The sequence below is a fragment of the Rhagoletis pomonella genome, unplaced genomic scaffold (assembly GCF_013731165.1).
Source record: "Rhagoletis pomonella isolate Grant_MI unplaced genomic scaffold, Rhpom_1.0 Rhpom_scaffold_00012, whole genome shotgun sequence".
NCBI lineage: Eukaryota > Metazoa > Arthropoda > Insecta > Diptera > Tephritidae > Rhagoletis > Rhagoletis pomonella.
The window spans coordinates 19533514-19548762 of record NW_023458566.1 but is presented as its reverse complement, the minus strand read 5'-3'; the positions used below and the strand labels follow the sequence as shown (position 1 = coordinate 19548762).

The following is a 15249-nucleotide window of genomic DNA, read 5'->3' as shown; positions in this document are numbered from 1 at the left end:
GACGACGACGTCTCTGTAACAGAGCTCGTTGTCGTTGTGGAATCAGTGCTGGCAGTTGACGACGGCGTCACTGTTTCAGAGCTCGTTGTCGTTGTGGAATCCGAGCTCAAGTCACACATGTCGTCTATGTCCTGCAAACACTGATTGACGCACGGACTAACACCCTCATTGGCTCTGGATGTGAGACAAACTTGACCGCTGGGGCAGGTGCCTTGTACAGTTGTTGCTTCGCCTGCTGAGCACATGGTGAATGTGGTGTGACTGGTGCAAGAGTAGGCGCCATCGTTGACAGCTTCACAATTTCCGCATTGTTCGGTATTGCCGCAAGCAGCCTGAATCAGAGAATTGCTTTCGGCATCTGCACAAATTGAGCCTAGAGAGGTGCACACCTCACCCTCGTTGGGACAAGACCACGTCGTTCCCTGTGGTACACCTAGACACATGCAAGATTGAGAATTTATAGGGTTTCTTAAAGAATCCAAGAAGGAAAACAAATGCTTACCGTTAAAACATAACTGAAACGTGGTGTTCGTGGTGCAAGCGACGCCATTGTTTGTGTTGCAGACATTGCATTCGGCTTTGACTTGCCGTGGCGCTACCAACAAAGCTACTAGAATCGCCAACTATTAAGGGTGATGGTGAGTAGAAGTTTTAGTAAATATTTGTATTTTTAAATAATCTGTAGCTCATGCTTACACTTGTTTTCCACATAATGAGAATATGCTGTGGATCGCTGCGTGTCGGATGTACGAGCAACTCTGCTGCTGAAATATTCTTTTAACTAAACTTCTAGCAACTGAAACTGTGGGTTTTATAATTTTCCTGTTGAGGTGAGAAAAAAAAACTAGCCATAATTTATATTCTGTCACTTTGGGAATGAGATTACGACCAAAGATAAGTTTACGGAGATTCATGTACCAAACGTCGTTTAGGTTTATTTGTGTGTGTGTGAGTGATGGCGTATAAAAGTGTGATTGACTTTTCCAAGGAGATGTTATTTAGTTAAACTACAAAATACAATTAGAAGTCCAGCGTAGAAGGTTAAATTAAAATCTTTTGTTAAATTAGTAATTTTTATTTATGTAATGATTAGAAACATCAAAAAATATCTAGTTTTTGTCTGACCTTGTCACAACACATAGCTTTAAGACATTGACTAGAAAGACAAATTTGTAGGAGATTTTATTCAGAAACGCTAAACAGGATCCAATGAACCGGTTTACGTGTGGCTTAAAACTAATTGTGAGGTGAGTCTTCTTAATGGAAGTCTAATGTTGGACCTCATTCAGAGGTACAGAACTGGATTTCTCACACTGGGCGAAATATATGGGTCTGGCTAGCCATTACTAAGGATTACGTTGTTAAATACTCGGCCGAATTTAGAGGTTAGCTTCCTTTAGCGTAACGAGTTCCACGAGATCGTGCCCAAAGGTGGTGCTCAACATTACCGATAGATATTTTTATTTTATTGTGGACTTTAAGTTTCCGGAAAGAAAGGCGATTCGGCAACATCCTAATTAGGCTTACATCTGATATAAAAGCTCTGCTTACCGACTATATCATACAAAACGCCGGATCCAGCTGCCTGTACAGATGGATCAAGTATGGTATAAGGCCATGTGGAGATAAGACAGACGACTAACTTGAGAGAATCGGCAGGAAAAACACAAAAACAGAGTTGAACTTCAAATAAACTCACCGTACTCTGGCGGAAATTTTGAGTATAAGACTTGAAAATTCTTTCAGATCTTGAGTGGCCCGAAAAAGTCCGACAGATTCCAACTTGTGGTACCAAAGGGAAGAATCCATGCGAGGAACCTTAACATAAATTAATTTTGCTCCCTTTACAGCTGTAAGTAATAAATTCAGCGTTCGGCTGTCCCATTCCAATGGTTCGATATAAGACTACTGTATGTTCTAAAAGTCACTGTTCTACACATCCTAACCTTACTTCTAAATACAAGCTTTCGTTTTAAACAAATTTTATTCAGTTCACTGCTATTCGGGAGTTCGACATATAGGACCAGATTTGGATAGCATTCTTGCAGCCGACCAGTTCTTTGAGAACTTTCGGCATATTTTTAAGCATTTGAAGTTTTTTTTTCATAGCGACAGTCACCAGGAGTGTATTTAGCTTCGCTATATAATCTTGATTGTATACAAAAATATGTATGTATGTATGCATAATCTTATTTACATTTGAATTAAGTGCCGTTATCATTACGCATCGTAGTGGCGACAACTCAAATGTGATATAAAAACCAGGCCGTCGAATTTAGACAAATTTAGTCTTAGTGCGGAAAGCAAATAGAACAGTAACAAAATGAAGCAACACACAACGGTTTTAATTTTGGTTCGTACATACATATAAACATACATAGCATACGCCGAATGAACTTTGTATTATTTTAGCTCCTCACAATTGCGACCACAACATTGCTGGTGCATCAAACTACGGCGAGCTGTGGCGTATGTGGCACAAATGGTATTGCATGCATCAGTGAAACTGAATTCTATTTATGTTTTAACAGCCAGCCAGATAATAGTACCGTTCAAACATGCCCCAATAATGGCACCTGCACTAGTCTAATGCTCAAATGTTCCGATGCGGCAAATGCTCCCGCAGACTGTGAGCCCCTCGCTTGTGGCTGTACTGTGGATAGCGGCATGTTTGTCTGCACCAGCCGCACCACCTACGCTCAATGCAATGGCAACGTAACCGTAGCGACGGGAACTTGTCCCACAGGACTTACTTGTGCTGCTACAAGAGGAGGAGAGATTTGTGTTGACGACTGTCTGTTGGAAGGTGAAATAGAATGTGATCGGGCAGCGTCTGAAAATTAGATGCGGGGCATTTGTTTTTGGTATATGTAATATAAATCCATTCACATATATGTATGTATGTATATGTATGTAAGCGTTACAATGTTATTGAAATAGTTTTAAATGAAGAATAATTTAATAAAAAATCCAAAATAAATTGAAAATCACGTTTATAACTTTAGTTTTGTGAGCGATAACTAGAAATTGCAAGGATTCATGAAAACATCATCTATGCAGCTGCCGCTATGGTGTAATGGTTAGAAGTGTGCGCTATCATTCCGCAAGGCCTGGGTTGAAGCCCGGTTTCTGACCAACATCAAAAATAAAACAAAATAAAAAGTTACGTACAAGGTAGGGATGTCCGTGGCAAAAATACATCGATGTTTTTCTTTGATTCGATGCATCGAAATATGCATCGATTTGCATAGGATTTTTCAGATAATGTTTCACAACAAAATATGTTATTAGCAAAATTGTAGAAAATTTGAAATAAATTACTGCAACCGAGCTAATTATGTTTCTAACGGAACTTCTTGCAGCCATTTAAATTTTTTGGTCAAAGTCACTTCTTTTTTCTGAACAAATGAAAAACTGGAATGACGGTTCAATGTACCGTAGATGTCAGTTTTCGAAAAACTTCGATACATCGATGCATCGATACATCGACTATTTATACATCGAGTGGAAAATTTTCGATGCATCGAAGCAAAACATCGATATTTTCGATGCATCGATGTTTTTCCGACATCCCTAATACAAGGATATGTAGAATATGTAATCCTGATCAAAAAAACTCACGTTCCGTAGAAAGAACTTCATATTTCGAGGAAACCATTTCTTTGAAGGGGCTTTCCTTCAATTTTAACACTTTGGCAAAATATCGAGTCGTTTTTGAGACTTGTAGATATGGTTTGAAGAATTCTCTTACTTCTCGATATCACGATGGATCTCTGCAAGAAACGGCCCCTCTTACTTGGCCTATTAGCCTCGATTAGTCTTAAGCTCTAAACAAATGTTTGTACATACTATATATGTAACTTTGTTTTTTTTTGTTTTTAAAGACGTGTATCGGTTTTGAACCAGATTAACCGCTCTTTTCTCTTATTTCACTCAACCATTTACCGAACCAAAAATTTGCACAAATATTTGATTCGAACCGGAACCCGAATCGCTTTTTTTAAAGGCCAATTTTTAATGGAATGGACTTTATAATTTATTCTTTTGTTAAATATGGAATTACCATGTTTTTTACCATTTGACAATATTTTGCTTCTGTGTATTTGTATGCTTTAAAAAAACACAAATATACGTACATCATAACAAATATTTTCACTAAAACTTAGCTATGCATAAGCAAATACATATATGTAGCTGTGTTTGTGTACTCATAGTATTAACAGAAAATATTATTCTAAGTAAAATGTTATGGATGGTTCATGAACTTTGCTACGATCTCCTTGAACATAGGGAGGACGGGCGATTATTTTCTCCGCTTTGAATTGAGACCGAAAACGTGACGTACTTCCGTTGGCATTCCTCTTTCTCAGAAATAACACTTGAATAACCTTCAATGGGGAACGTTTAGTGCTACTTTTTGGCATACGGATTCTTAGAATATTGCTTGTAAAAAATCTTATCTGAAGATACAAATATCAATATATATCTGAATCACATTCCGTCAAAGTTAGATATTTTTTACTAACATTCGTAACAAATTCTTACTGCAAAGTCAATTTCAGTGATAAGAATTAAGTAGTTTACCGCTAAGTGGCGTATGTTCAGTAGCTGTTTAGCATAAATCTCGTTTATCCCTGAGATTAACAAGAACGATAAGCACATCCACAGATTTGCCTGATGCAAATATTTACAGGTAAGTTTAATTTATTTTTTTTACACATACACACTTACACACATGAATGCATGATTTGTAAAATATTTTTGTTTTATGCGCATGCTTGGTCTTATCAAATGTACCAACCTTCGGGAAAAATGTTCCACCAGAACAGTGGCCGACTATAAAGCTGAGTGCAATAGAAATCTCAAATTTAGTTGATCCCAGCTGATCATTGCGTACACCATCCCCACAATGCGCTGTGCACAAGTTTTCTTAATAGTAAGCCACACAAATATAGAGAAAATATTTTATTTCAATAAGTTCTAATTACGAAATCGTTTCATTTGCAGAGTTGCCTTGTCGCCGCAGCCTGCGTATTCGCTCCGACGTCGGCCAAGTGTCGCACCTGTGGCCTCAATGGCATTGCCTGTGCCAGCGAGAATACTTTCCACATCTGTTCCCACGGACTTGCAGACACTTCGCAGATTTTCACTTGCCCCGAAGCGAATGTGTGCGTCGGCGACAGCAATGCGAAATGCGTGCCGAATGCGGTGGCCGATTGTTCGAAGCAACGTAGCCGATGTGGGGTCTGCGATGGCAGCAAACTGTTTACCTGCCTCACATCAACAACATTTGCGCAATGTAACAGCACATTGTTGCTGCGTAGCATCAGCGGTAGTTGCCCCAGTGGACTGACCTGTGATTCATCGAGTCCGGAAATTTGTGTTGTAGGTGGAGCGGAATGCTCATAGAAATTAAATGTTTTAAGGAAATTGTTTAAGAATTTGAGATTTTGTGTGTTTAAGTGTATTACTTATTAAAAAAAATTTTGAGTATCGGCTGAGCTACATATTCTGCAATTCATGCGGGGGAAGAAACGAATCGAATACGTGCAAGCATAGAGAGAGAGAGTATTCGCTTAACATTAACAAAACTGCGAGCCTTGGTTCGAATCGCAGTTGGCGGAGATTTTTATTTTTTGAAAGTGACTAGTCGCTTTTTATACCCGTTCGGGTATAAAGAGGAAAGATGAGTCTCTTTATAGGATATGTTCGAACAAAAGCGAACAGTTCATTCCACATAAAGAGATCAAAAGTGGGGTACTAGTTAGATAAAGTTGCTCATACGCCACCGTGGTCAAGAAATCGCACTGCGATATTAAGTTGAAACAAGCATAAGAAAGCAAGCTGGCGCGTTTTATATCAAAAGTAATACTTCTTAAATAGCAGAACAAGCACCACAGCGACCTGAAAGATTTGTTGTATTCCAAAACAAGGTCCTTTACCTGCGATGCGCAAGATACCTTCCCTTCTCTTAGTTGAGGATCATTATGGTGCCAACGCCTTGGCGATCTGTGGCATCAAAGTGTGTTACCAAAATTGCTTAAGTTCACTTTAGCCAATCGTATTTCGCTCTGCTACTACAGATTGTGACATATGAGTAGATACGTATCAAACCTGCCTAATAGCCTATTTCCACCAAAGGCTTAACTGAAGTTAAGAGGTCAGAGAAGGTCCAAGAATTCTAACATGCGGTGATCGGCAATGTTCTTCGTTTCTTAATTTTTGTTTTTTCCTCTTTGTTTTCCCCTTGAGTTGTAATCTTCTTGTAATCTCACTCAGGTATCGATATGGTATTTATCAAACGAGTAAAAATTGTAACTTTGTATTTTTGACACAATCACACTTTTGGGCGAAAATAGGCATTTCCCCTTTAATTTTTTCGTTTGTGTGGGGTAGATTCTTCTCGAATTTGTAGCCAGCATTAATCACCCATCATGCCTTCGTTCCAAAAGTCTTTCTATCGTTTTTCAAATGCTGCGATAACCCGATGGAATCTTTCGTCTTGCTCATCGCTCTCGATTAGATGGGGTTTTGACGAATAACTGCGAAAAGTATCTACCCAAATAACACAGTTTTCGAAAAAATATAAAAAACGCTTTTTAAAAATTGGTATTAAATTCGTTGTCAACGACCCAAAGTTAGCCTAGAAAATATTTTTTACTTTTTTAATTTGTAATGTAAACTAGGGTAATGAGCTCAATTTTTATAAAGAAAAATAGCCAAAATTGGTCGAACTCTAAATTTCATTCTAGCTACGCCGATGGTTGAGCACAACGGTAGGGGTACAGTGACCATCCGTCCTGTATTATACGGGACAGTTCTCTTTTTTGACACATTGTCCTGGTAATTTATTTATTTTGTCCCGTATTCGGTGTTTCGACCACTTAACAGCTCGTTAAAATGGCATGCCTACGAACGAGTTTTAAGTGATGTTGGTATATGATCGTAGTTTTCTCCATAAACAGTTATTATTTTCTAATCGGAATGCCTGTGATTCGAATCGAAGAATACATACAGTGACCAAAATAAAAATTAGTACTCGACATTTTAGTGAGTTTTGGCTATTTTTCCTTAGTTTATTTAATGTTTATTATTTATTTTATGAAAGTAAAGCTCTTTTCCTAACAAAAACCATATAATACCAAATTTCCAACTTTGTGCAAAAAACTATAAAAATTAATTCTGCAATGTTTCTCCAAAATTTCAAACTTTTTAATCAGGATCTTTAGAAAAAAAAATTGGTGGCAAGTGGAAAGTGCGGCTCATTTGCTTCCCTTTCAAATAAAAAAGGTCGAACATATTTACTTTGTATGAAAAAAATGCGTAACACCGTGAACAAAAAAAAATAAATCCAAAAATTAATGGTAAGCCTTAGCAACTTATAATTACACTTTATTATACTAAAATTTAACGATTTTTTTTAACAAATTTTAGGGGGAAAAATCTCGAGAAAAGTATCCTACAAATTTGTGATGTTACTATAAGGATACTGTTTCAGGGCTAATACAACTAGGATCATTGGAGAAGGTTTTAAGATCTGTAAGCTGTTTTGGAAAAAATTTGCAAAATTATTTTTGTTCCGTATTCGGCTCTTGCAAATATGGTCAACCAAAGTATAGGTATAGCACAACAGCACAATTGAGATAATTTAATTCAGCAGCCAATTTTTCTGCGGTCTATATACTACTACATACTTAAGTATAATGACGTGAAGCACTCAATTCACTTCTCTGACATTGGCCTATATTCGGGCAAAGCAAAAACTTATGTAACCTAGAAAAAAATTACAAAAAAAAAGAGTGGCATTTATCACACATTTTAATTTATTAGCTGACGAAAAAATGGGTTTAACTGTTGGTTGTCCTACATACCCTACATACCTACCTACATATACATACATATGTACATATATCGTAATAACTAATAAAATATACTCTACAGCACATGAATACTAAATAACAACGGGTAAAGCTACCCAATAAGCACTGGGTTTGGTTAACAAATTGAAAATGACTGGAAAACTAATCTTGTTTTCGATTCTCAACTTCGATAACGAATGTGGAAATGGTTAGTTTCGATTCGAGAACTAGGCCATTCTTCGTTATCCAATGTATTTTCCCTTCGTTATGAATTCGAAATCGAGAACGTTATCGAATTAAAATTTTTATGAGGGAAACCGTTTGTCTTATATTTCCGCTTGAGAATGAGCTGGATTTTACTATGGTTATGACATTTTTTCGAAGCCATTTCGTGTGTATTTCCAGTATACTATGAACATTGGAAATCTAAGGTTGTTTATGAGTTTGTTCTCAGTTTGATATGCATATTGGATAACGAAGGTCATTCTCGAACGTTCGCCAAAATGTTTATTGGGTACATACATACATGCGTGTGTATGTATTTGTAAAGCGCAACAATTTTAGCACTTATGTGAATCTAATCCAAAGCCATTATTTACATTCTATGCTGAAAGAGATTGCTCCAGTGGGTGCCAAAATTGTGGGAATTGCAAAAGGTGTTGCTGCGAAGCGAAAATAATTGCCACCAGGAAATCCTGCAGAGACAGTTGTTGACAAAATGCCACATTTTAGTGTAAATAAAATGCTAGAGCATACACGCGCGCCAATACATACAGTCAGCGTCATATGTAAGTGTACACCTTGTTTTAAAAAATATTCATAATTATTTTCATGAACAATTTTTTGCATAAACTATTTATAAAAATATAGTTCATTCTACGATAAAACCATATAAATCAATGTTTCAAACCTTATATAAAGTTTACAAAAATTAAAAAAAAAAATTATCAAAATTTGTATTCGGAAATCCTAGAAAATGTTCGTGTATGCAGTTTTGTAGCCCATTAAATTTTAGTAATATATAGTGCAAGTTTCAAGTCGTTAAAATTACCGTTGATTTTTTTTTATTTTGTTTTTTTTTTTTGTGGAGGGTGTTGCGCCTTTTCTTCCATATAAAATCAGATTTTGATCATGCGTTGCACTAAAATTTATTGGGCTACTAAACTGAATACTCGAATATTTACTATATTTTCATAAATAAAAATTGTTCGTGAAAATAATTGTGAATATTATATTGGAAGAGGGTGTGCACTTACATTTGACGCTGACTGTACATACATACATACCTCCGTTATGTGCGGTACCGTGACAGTTGGCCCGGAATTAAATGGAAATGACATTGACAAATATCGCGCCAAGCAGACTAAGCTGTAAAAATTTTCGTATCTGCGTTGATCTGCGATTGAGTTCAAATGATGAATTTTATAGCCATGGTTGCCATAAATTAAAAAAAAATTATTTTGACTTTTCGATACTAAGAAATCTTAATCTAAGCATCTATTGTTCCAACGACTACGTTACCCATTGCTTTGAAGTTTTGGAACTATTCAATGCTCAAAGCCAATGAAAATTTGATCATCGATCTCCTTAAAAAAGTACTGACGAGTGACAAGAGAGAATCTAATTCTCGATATATTTATTGTTTTCAATACTTCTTTAATATTTTCCTTAACGCCGTTCACGCCGACATTTGGCAACAAAGGCTGCGAGAGTATACAAAATAAATGCAACAAAAATATGTAAGTACGTACGTATGTGCGTACCTCAGATAATAATAGTATAAGTGTGAGCATTAAACGTTTACACCCGCGTACATTTGTATGTATGTATGTATGTATGTATATTCGCCGCCACCAGCTAATTGTAGCGCAACTAACTGCCTTACATCAACAACAAATTAGTCGATTATTTTACAAATATGCCATGTGTTTAACTCTCTTCTAACCAAGATCGTTCATACATATGTATGCACTTACACAGCCATGTAAACGTTAGGGTGGCCCAAAAAAAAGTAGAGTCGGAATTTTAGTACTAAAGATATTTGATTGGTCCCCTTTTTTGCTTTTTCTGGGGATTTTTACGGACCTGTAAAACATAGTTACTAAAAAAATAAATTGAATAAATTAGGCATTATTATTGGGAATCTCCTGGAGAGCAACAAAGCTTTCCGATTGAAAAATATTGATTTTCAAGAGTTCTATACCAACTCTACGAAAGTTTGTTTTTGCCCATATAAAAATACATGGAAAACTTTGAGAGCTTTGAGCGACCTGTATATATATTTTTTTTATTTCAAAATAAAAAATAGGGGTAATTTTTTTTTCTGTATAGAACAATCCTAGAGGTCGACAGCATACAAATTCCGACTTTACATTTTCACATGTATATTTGGACCACCCTAATGTACATACATCAGCGATTTGTCACAAACATCAACCACCCCATCAACTTTTTTTTTGTGTTTTTTCTTTCACTCTCTGCATTTTCTGCAATTATAAAATTCATATAATCAACACCGTTGACGGTCATTAAACTGTTTTTCTTGCACCCACTACTAACTGTTGGGCTTGGCAGCAAAGTGTGTGGCACATAAATTGCGCACATAGTCGCGCTTGCGCGTCAGTGCGTCTCCGGTTGCCACTCGAAGAGGATTATCCCTTAAAAAACTTACGAAAATATTTCAAAATTAAAATGTTTAAACAAAATATTACATTCAAGTATACAAGCAGCATAAAGATCGCGTTTGGTATATTCATTTCGTTGGCATTTGGTCTATCTCCCAGTTTGTGCAAAGTTGCACAGCGAAGTTCGTGGAAGGACATTTTATTCGGCAGCAAATGGTTGCCTTCCATTGCTTCACGCGATTCAAGGTGTATGTTGGTGATATATTAGATTATTAGCATAATTAAATACAAACACAAAATTAAAACAATATCTGTGTTTTGTGGTTTAATATTTGAAGAGAAATTTGTTGTAAAAAAAAGGAATTACATAGTTCGAAATGGAATTGAAACATGTGATAAATGAATAATTATAATTTTAAAAATATAAAATAATGTTTCCCTACACTATCTATAAAGTTCAACACTTCTCAAATGAATTTAATGCAACCTCTTAAAAATAAGAAAATGGTGCGGAATATTGCTCAAAGAAGTGGAAGCCCTGAAACTTCTAACATCGAACGTCAATACTGTTCTAATTTTGTTATGGTGAACTTTTAGAGATCAAATTTCTGATCTCATAACCTCAAAGAAATCTTTATAAAGGATACAGCAATTCATATAAAAGCGTTGCAAGGACTTTTTGATGCCATTTACGATTTTCGACAAGATTTTCAAAAATATGATTTATTCAAAAATTATTAAAAAGAAATGGTGAAATGTAGATTAACAATATTTGTGGATACTAAAAGAAGGAGAAAATTCTGTAGCATTTAAAAACATTACAGTTTTTTGGTTTACAAAGACGAATAAGTATTGAAAATGCAGAGGACGAAATTCGAGGATGTGGTCGTGTGTATATTTATTACCCATTCGTCCTTTTGCACCAACAAATTTGATGTTTTATAATTCTACAGAATTTTCTCTTTCATTTGTTGGCCTACATAGCTGAATTTTCAAAATAATTGTTTAAATTAATCATATATTTGAAATTTCAAAGTTCTTTTAAAAAAATCATATCATGACATCAGAGAGAAAAACTAAATACGCAGTTTTACTATATTTTGCCCATAGCTTCGCGAACATATTAATTTTTTGTGTGTGTAAAATTTACTGTCGCACGATGTTATGAAATAAACTATATTTAAAAAAAAAGTATTAAAAATTTCATATAAAAATGTAAATATTAAAAACTTTTGGGTGTCGTATAGTTATGACAAGCACTATAGATCTGTTGTCCTAGCCATTTACAAAATCACTCTAGATTTACCTCTTTTTGAAAGTAGGCACTTTATGAGCAACTTGCAGCGATAGCATCCTGCAGTGTCCTATCTGGCAGCTAGTGAGAGTCTTTGGGTTTTTCTGGCTAAGATTCAGAACTTGTTCAAGCAACGGAAGTTATGAATCTCTTAGACTGCCTTTCGGCTTTGTCATTTGCCCCTGGGCGGCAACTTGAAAACTTCCTACGTCACCATTAGCTCTTAGGAGAACACTTGCTATGTCCTTTATGAAAGCTTCCGGTAAAACCCTGGAACTTGAACGAAATAGGTTTTGGTATCATTATATGTATAAGAAGTGAGGCGGAAATGGCTGAAGGGAGAGATTAATTTAGGTTTGGAGTCCATACTAATTTTAATTGGGACAAAACTTCTCTTATATTTTTCGAATACGCCTCGATATTTCAAGCCGAGTTTAAGACAGACTTCAAGGACTTCGTCGTGAGGAATATGTGGGGAGGTAGGAGTTAACGTGTCCGCAGTGATAGTGAACATTTTTTTGCTATTAGGGGTACTCACCAAGAATTATGTGACCCACAACCATTTATAGCACCCCAGTTTCGATGCCATCGGCAGAAAATCACTCAATTAAAACAATTTACAGCCATATCTAAACAAAAGCGTTGAGCGGAGTGTTGTTTGCCGCCAAGCGGTAACGCCAAATGTCAAATGTAAAAATAACAGCAACAAAGAGTATAAGTTTGTTTGTGTGTAGCACGAACATGACAGTTTCGTCATTTTCACTAATGCTCTGTCAAAATCGGATTTTCCAACCGCTAAGCGTTGCTGCCGCGTTATTTCGGTATGCTTCATACAAATTATAAGGGCGTGAGAAATTTTTGAAAGCCAGTCGCTTACAATTCCTCTTTATGTCTTTGAAGAGTACAGCGGAGCAGACTTTATGGTCCTGTTTCGACTTCGCTTGTATTAGGCGTGCAGCATTTGGAGGAGATATGTAAAAAGACGAGTCCTTTGACACGCACCGATCTGCTTTGCTTTATTCGCTTATCGAAAGTGTAATATATGTTTTCCGCAGGGCTAAGGAGCAAAAGATTTTGGCTGGAGCGAAGCAGGAGCAAAGAGTTAAAAAAAATTCATTTGCTCCTTAGTTCCTTAAAGAAAATTAAACTTACTTAATTTTTTATTTTTGCCACTGAATACAAATTTTCATTTTACTAAAAACCACTAAAATTTTCGTTCATTTACGTATCGCAAAACGTTCAAAAAAGTGCGATTGTCCTAGGAACCGAACAGAAAATGACTTAAATTTTCATTCATTTTCGTATCCGGAAAACGTTCCAAAATGATGATGTTATTTGAAAGCAATAATTGTATTTTATTTGTTCAGGCTGCTAGTATTTGTTAGCTTTTAGAAGGTGTCGGGTTCGAATGCCCTCAGGCGCTGCTTTATTTCATATTTTTTCGAACCATGAAAAAGCATCTGTGAAGTGCAGAAGGAAAGCTTATTGAACAAAAAATTTAAATTTTAGAAAAACAGTCAAAAACGTATCCGTTTCGAAACAATTTTTGGTGCTTGTCTGTAAAACGCCAAAGTATTCGAAAATGGAATCGCTAAATGGATAAAAATCCGCATTTCACCAACTTTTTTTTTGCTTTTTTCGAATATATTTTCGGGTTTTTTGCTGGCTGGGTTAATAGCCCTAACCGCGAAAAAAACGTAAGCGACAAAAAAAATAATAATAATAAAAAAATTCGGTTAATTTTTTTGGCGGTTAGCGAACAATAAGTAAAAAAATAAATACAAATTTTTATTGGGAGCTGGAGCGGAGTGATGAAAAAAAACCCTTTGCTCCGAAGCCCTGGTTTTCCGGGTAAATTTTTTTACAAGCTTTGTTTGTGTTAGTTTCGTCAAGAAGCATATACAAAATTATCACATTCAGATAATTCTGTTTTGATCAAATGATTAGCTCCTACGCTTTCAAAATTCTACAATGGAAATGTTGCTAAATTCATTATAAATTTCATTTAATTTTGCAGTTCTACCGATCTTTAGCGTGGTTCCTATTGGCCCGGGCAGCTGTACGGCTTCATCTGGGGAGCATGGCACCTGTATACCAAGCAAGGATTGCGTGCTGCGCGCAGGAATACCAGCAGGACCTTGCGCTGGTGGCTATGGGCTGTGCTGTGTTTGTAAATAAGAAATTTATTAACAATAAAAGCAAAATTGTACTATTGTACTATTATTTTAAGCATAAAATGTGTTTTCTATGATTTTAGTTCTACAAACATGCGGCGGCATTATACGTCAGAACTCCACCTACTTCGTCAATCCAAATCATCCGGATGTGTATGATGGCACTGGAAGCTGTCAGGTGACAGTGCAAAAGATACATCCAGATGTTTGCCAGCTGAGGTTGGTAGTGAGTTTACAACGAAAATTTATTCTCTTAAGCTTTGTCTCATTTCCAGACTCGATTTGGATATGTTCTCCGTTGCGCCACCCGAGTCACTGAATCACGTCTGCAATCAGGATCAACTGCTCATCTCTGGCGGCAGTCCAATTCCCACAATTTGTGGCTCTTCGGCTGGCGACCATAGTGAGTTTTAAACCTTTATGCGTTTAGAATCAATAAAAACAAAATGATACTTTTTCGTAGTGTATATAGACGCAGGGCTGGGACAAAGCAACGCCATCGTGCTCTCCGTCATTACGAGTGGCACATTTTCGCGTCTCTGGCGCATTCGTGTGACCCAAATCCATTGCGGTAGTTTGAGTCGCGCCGATCATGGCTGCTTGCAATACTTCACCGGCATTAGTGGGCGTGTGCGCAGTTTCAACTTCAACACCGTAACTGGGCGACAGCTCTCCAATCAGGACTACAGTATTTGCATACGCGCAGAGCGCAACTTTTGCAGCATACAATACAACGCTTGTCCCGATACTGGTGAGTGCGCGCCTCTGAAATGGAGTTGCTCGTTAAGACAGAAGCTTTTATTTTCTCCCACCCCCCTTTAAGAGAACAATCGCTCGCGTTCATTCACTATCTCAGGGAACTCAAACAATCCCACCGGTTCCATGGTGGGTGGCGGCACGCAAGTGACACAGAATACCTGCATCAACGATTGGCTGTTGATCGGTTGTATGCGCTCGGTGGATCGCATACCGCAGTTGGCCGCTTGTGAAGATCGCGTGTGTGGTGGCACCTTTAGCGCCGAAGTGGGCACCATTCAACGAACTGTGCAATGTAAGTGAGCTGCTGCGGAGTGGTCTTTTGGATTGGATTGTGATTAAGTACTTTCATTTACTTTAATTTAGCGAGCGTGCGTCCATTTCGTTTGTATTTCCATACGGATGGGGTAGAGGCGCCAACGGATGTGGACAATCGGGGCTTTTGTTTGGATTTCGTGCAGCAGCCATGCACAAATGGGTTTTAGGGTTTAGTTTGGGAATGTTTGTGTTATTTGTATCCTACGTAGTTAAGTTGTTTTGTA

At 36.9% G+C, this 15249-nt stretch overlaps 4 protein-coding genes across 4 annotated transcripts in view; 3 read left to right on the top strand and 1 right to left on the bottom strand.

The window, feature by feature from the left end:
- Positions 1-711, bottom strand: part of LOC118747628 (A-agglutinin anchorage subunit-like) — a 1124-nt gene extending 413 nt beyond the window's left edge. Inside the window, exons 1-3 of the mRNA XM_036481676.1 lie at positions 697-711; positions 503-623; positions 1-433 (exon numbers count right to left, since the gene is read on the bottom strand). Coding sequence (XP_036337569.1) covers positions 1-433; positions 503-623; positions 697-711 — 569 coding nt within the window. The remainder of the gene's footprint in view (positions 434-502; positions 624-696) is intronic.
- A 1612-nt stretch (positions 712-2323) lies between these two features.
- Positions 2324-2844, top strand: LOC118747627. The gene is made up of 2 exons (XM_036481675.1): positions 2324-2353; positions 2413-2844. The coding sequence occupies exons 1-2, from the start codon at positions 2324-2326 to the stop codon at positions 2842-2844; spliced, it is 462 nt and encodes a 153-aa protein (XP_036337568.1).
- Positions 2845-4909: 2065 nt separating this feature from the next.
- On the top strand, positions 4910-5409 carry LOC118747626. Its single transcript, XM_036481674.1, has 2 exons — positions 4910-4936; positions 5008-5409. Exons 1-2 carry the CDS (start codon positions 4910-4912, stop codon positions 5407-5409), a joined length of 429 nt encoding a protein of 142 aa, XP_036337567.1.
- Positions 5410-8577: 3168 nt separating this feature from the next.
- Positions 8578-15249, top strand: LOC118747624. Its single transcript, XM_036481673.1, has 7 exons — positions 8578-8647; positions 13795-13947; positions 14035-14170; positions 14227-14354; positions 14415-14702; positions 14775-15002; positions 15074-15249. The coding sequence occupies exons 1-7, from the start codon at positions 8578-8580 to the stop codon at positions 15190-15192; spliced, it is 1122 nt and encodes a 373-aa protein (XP_036337566.1). The 3' UTR covers positions 15193-15249.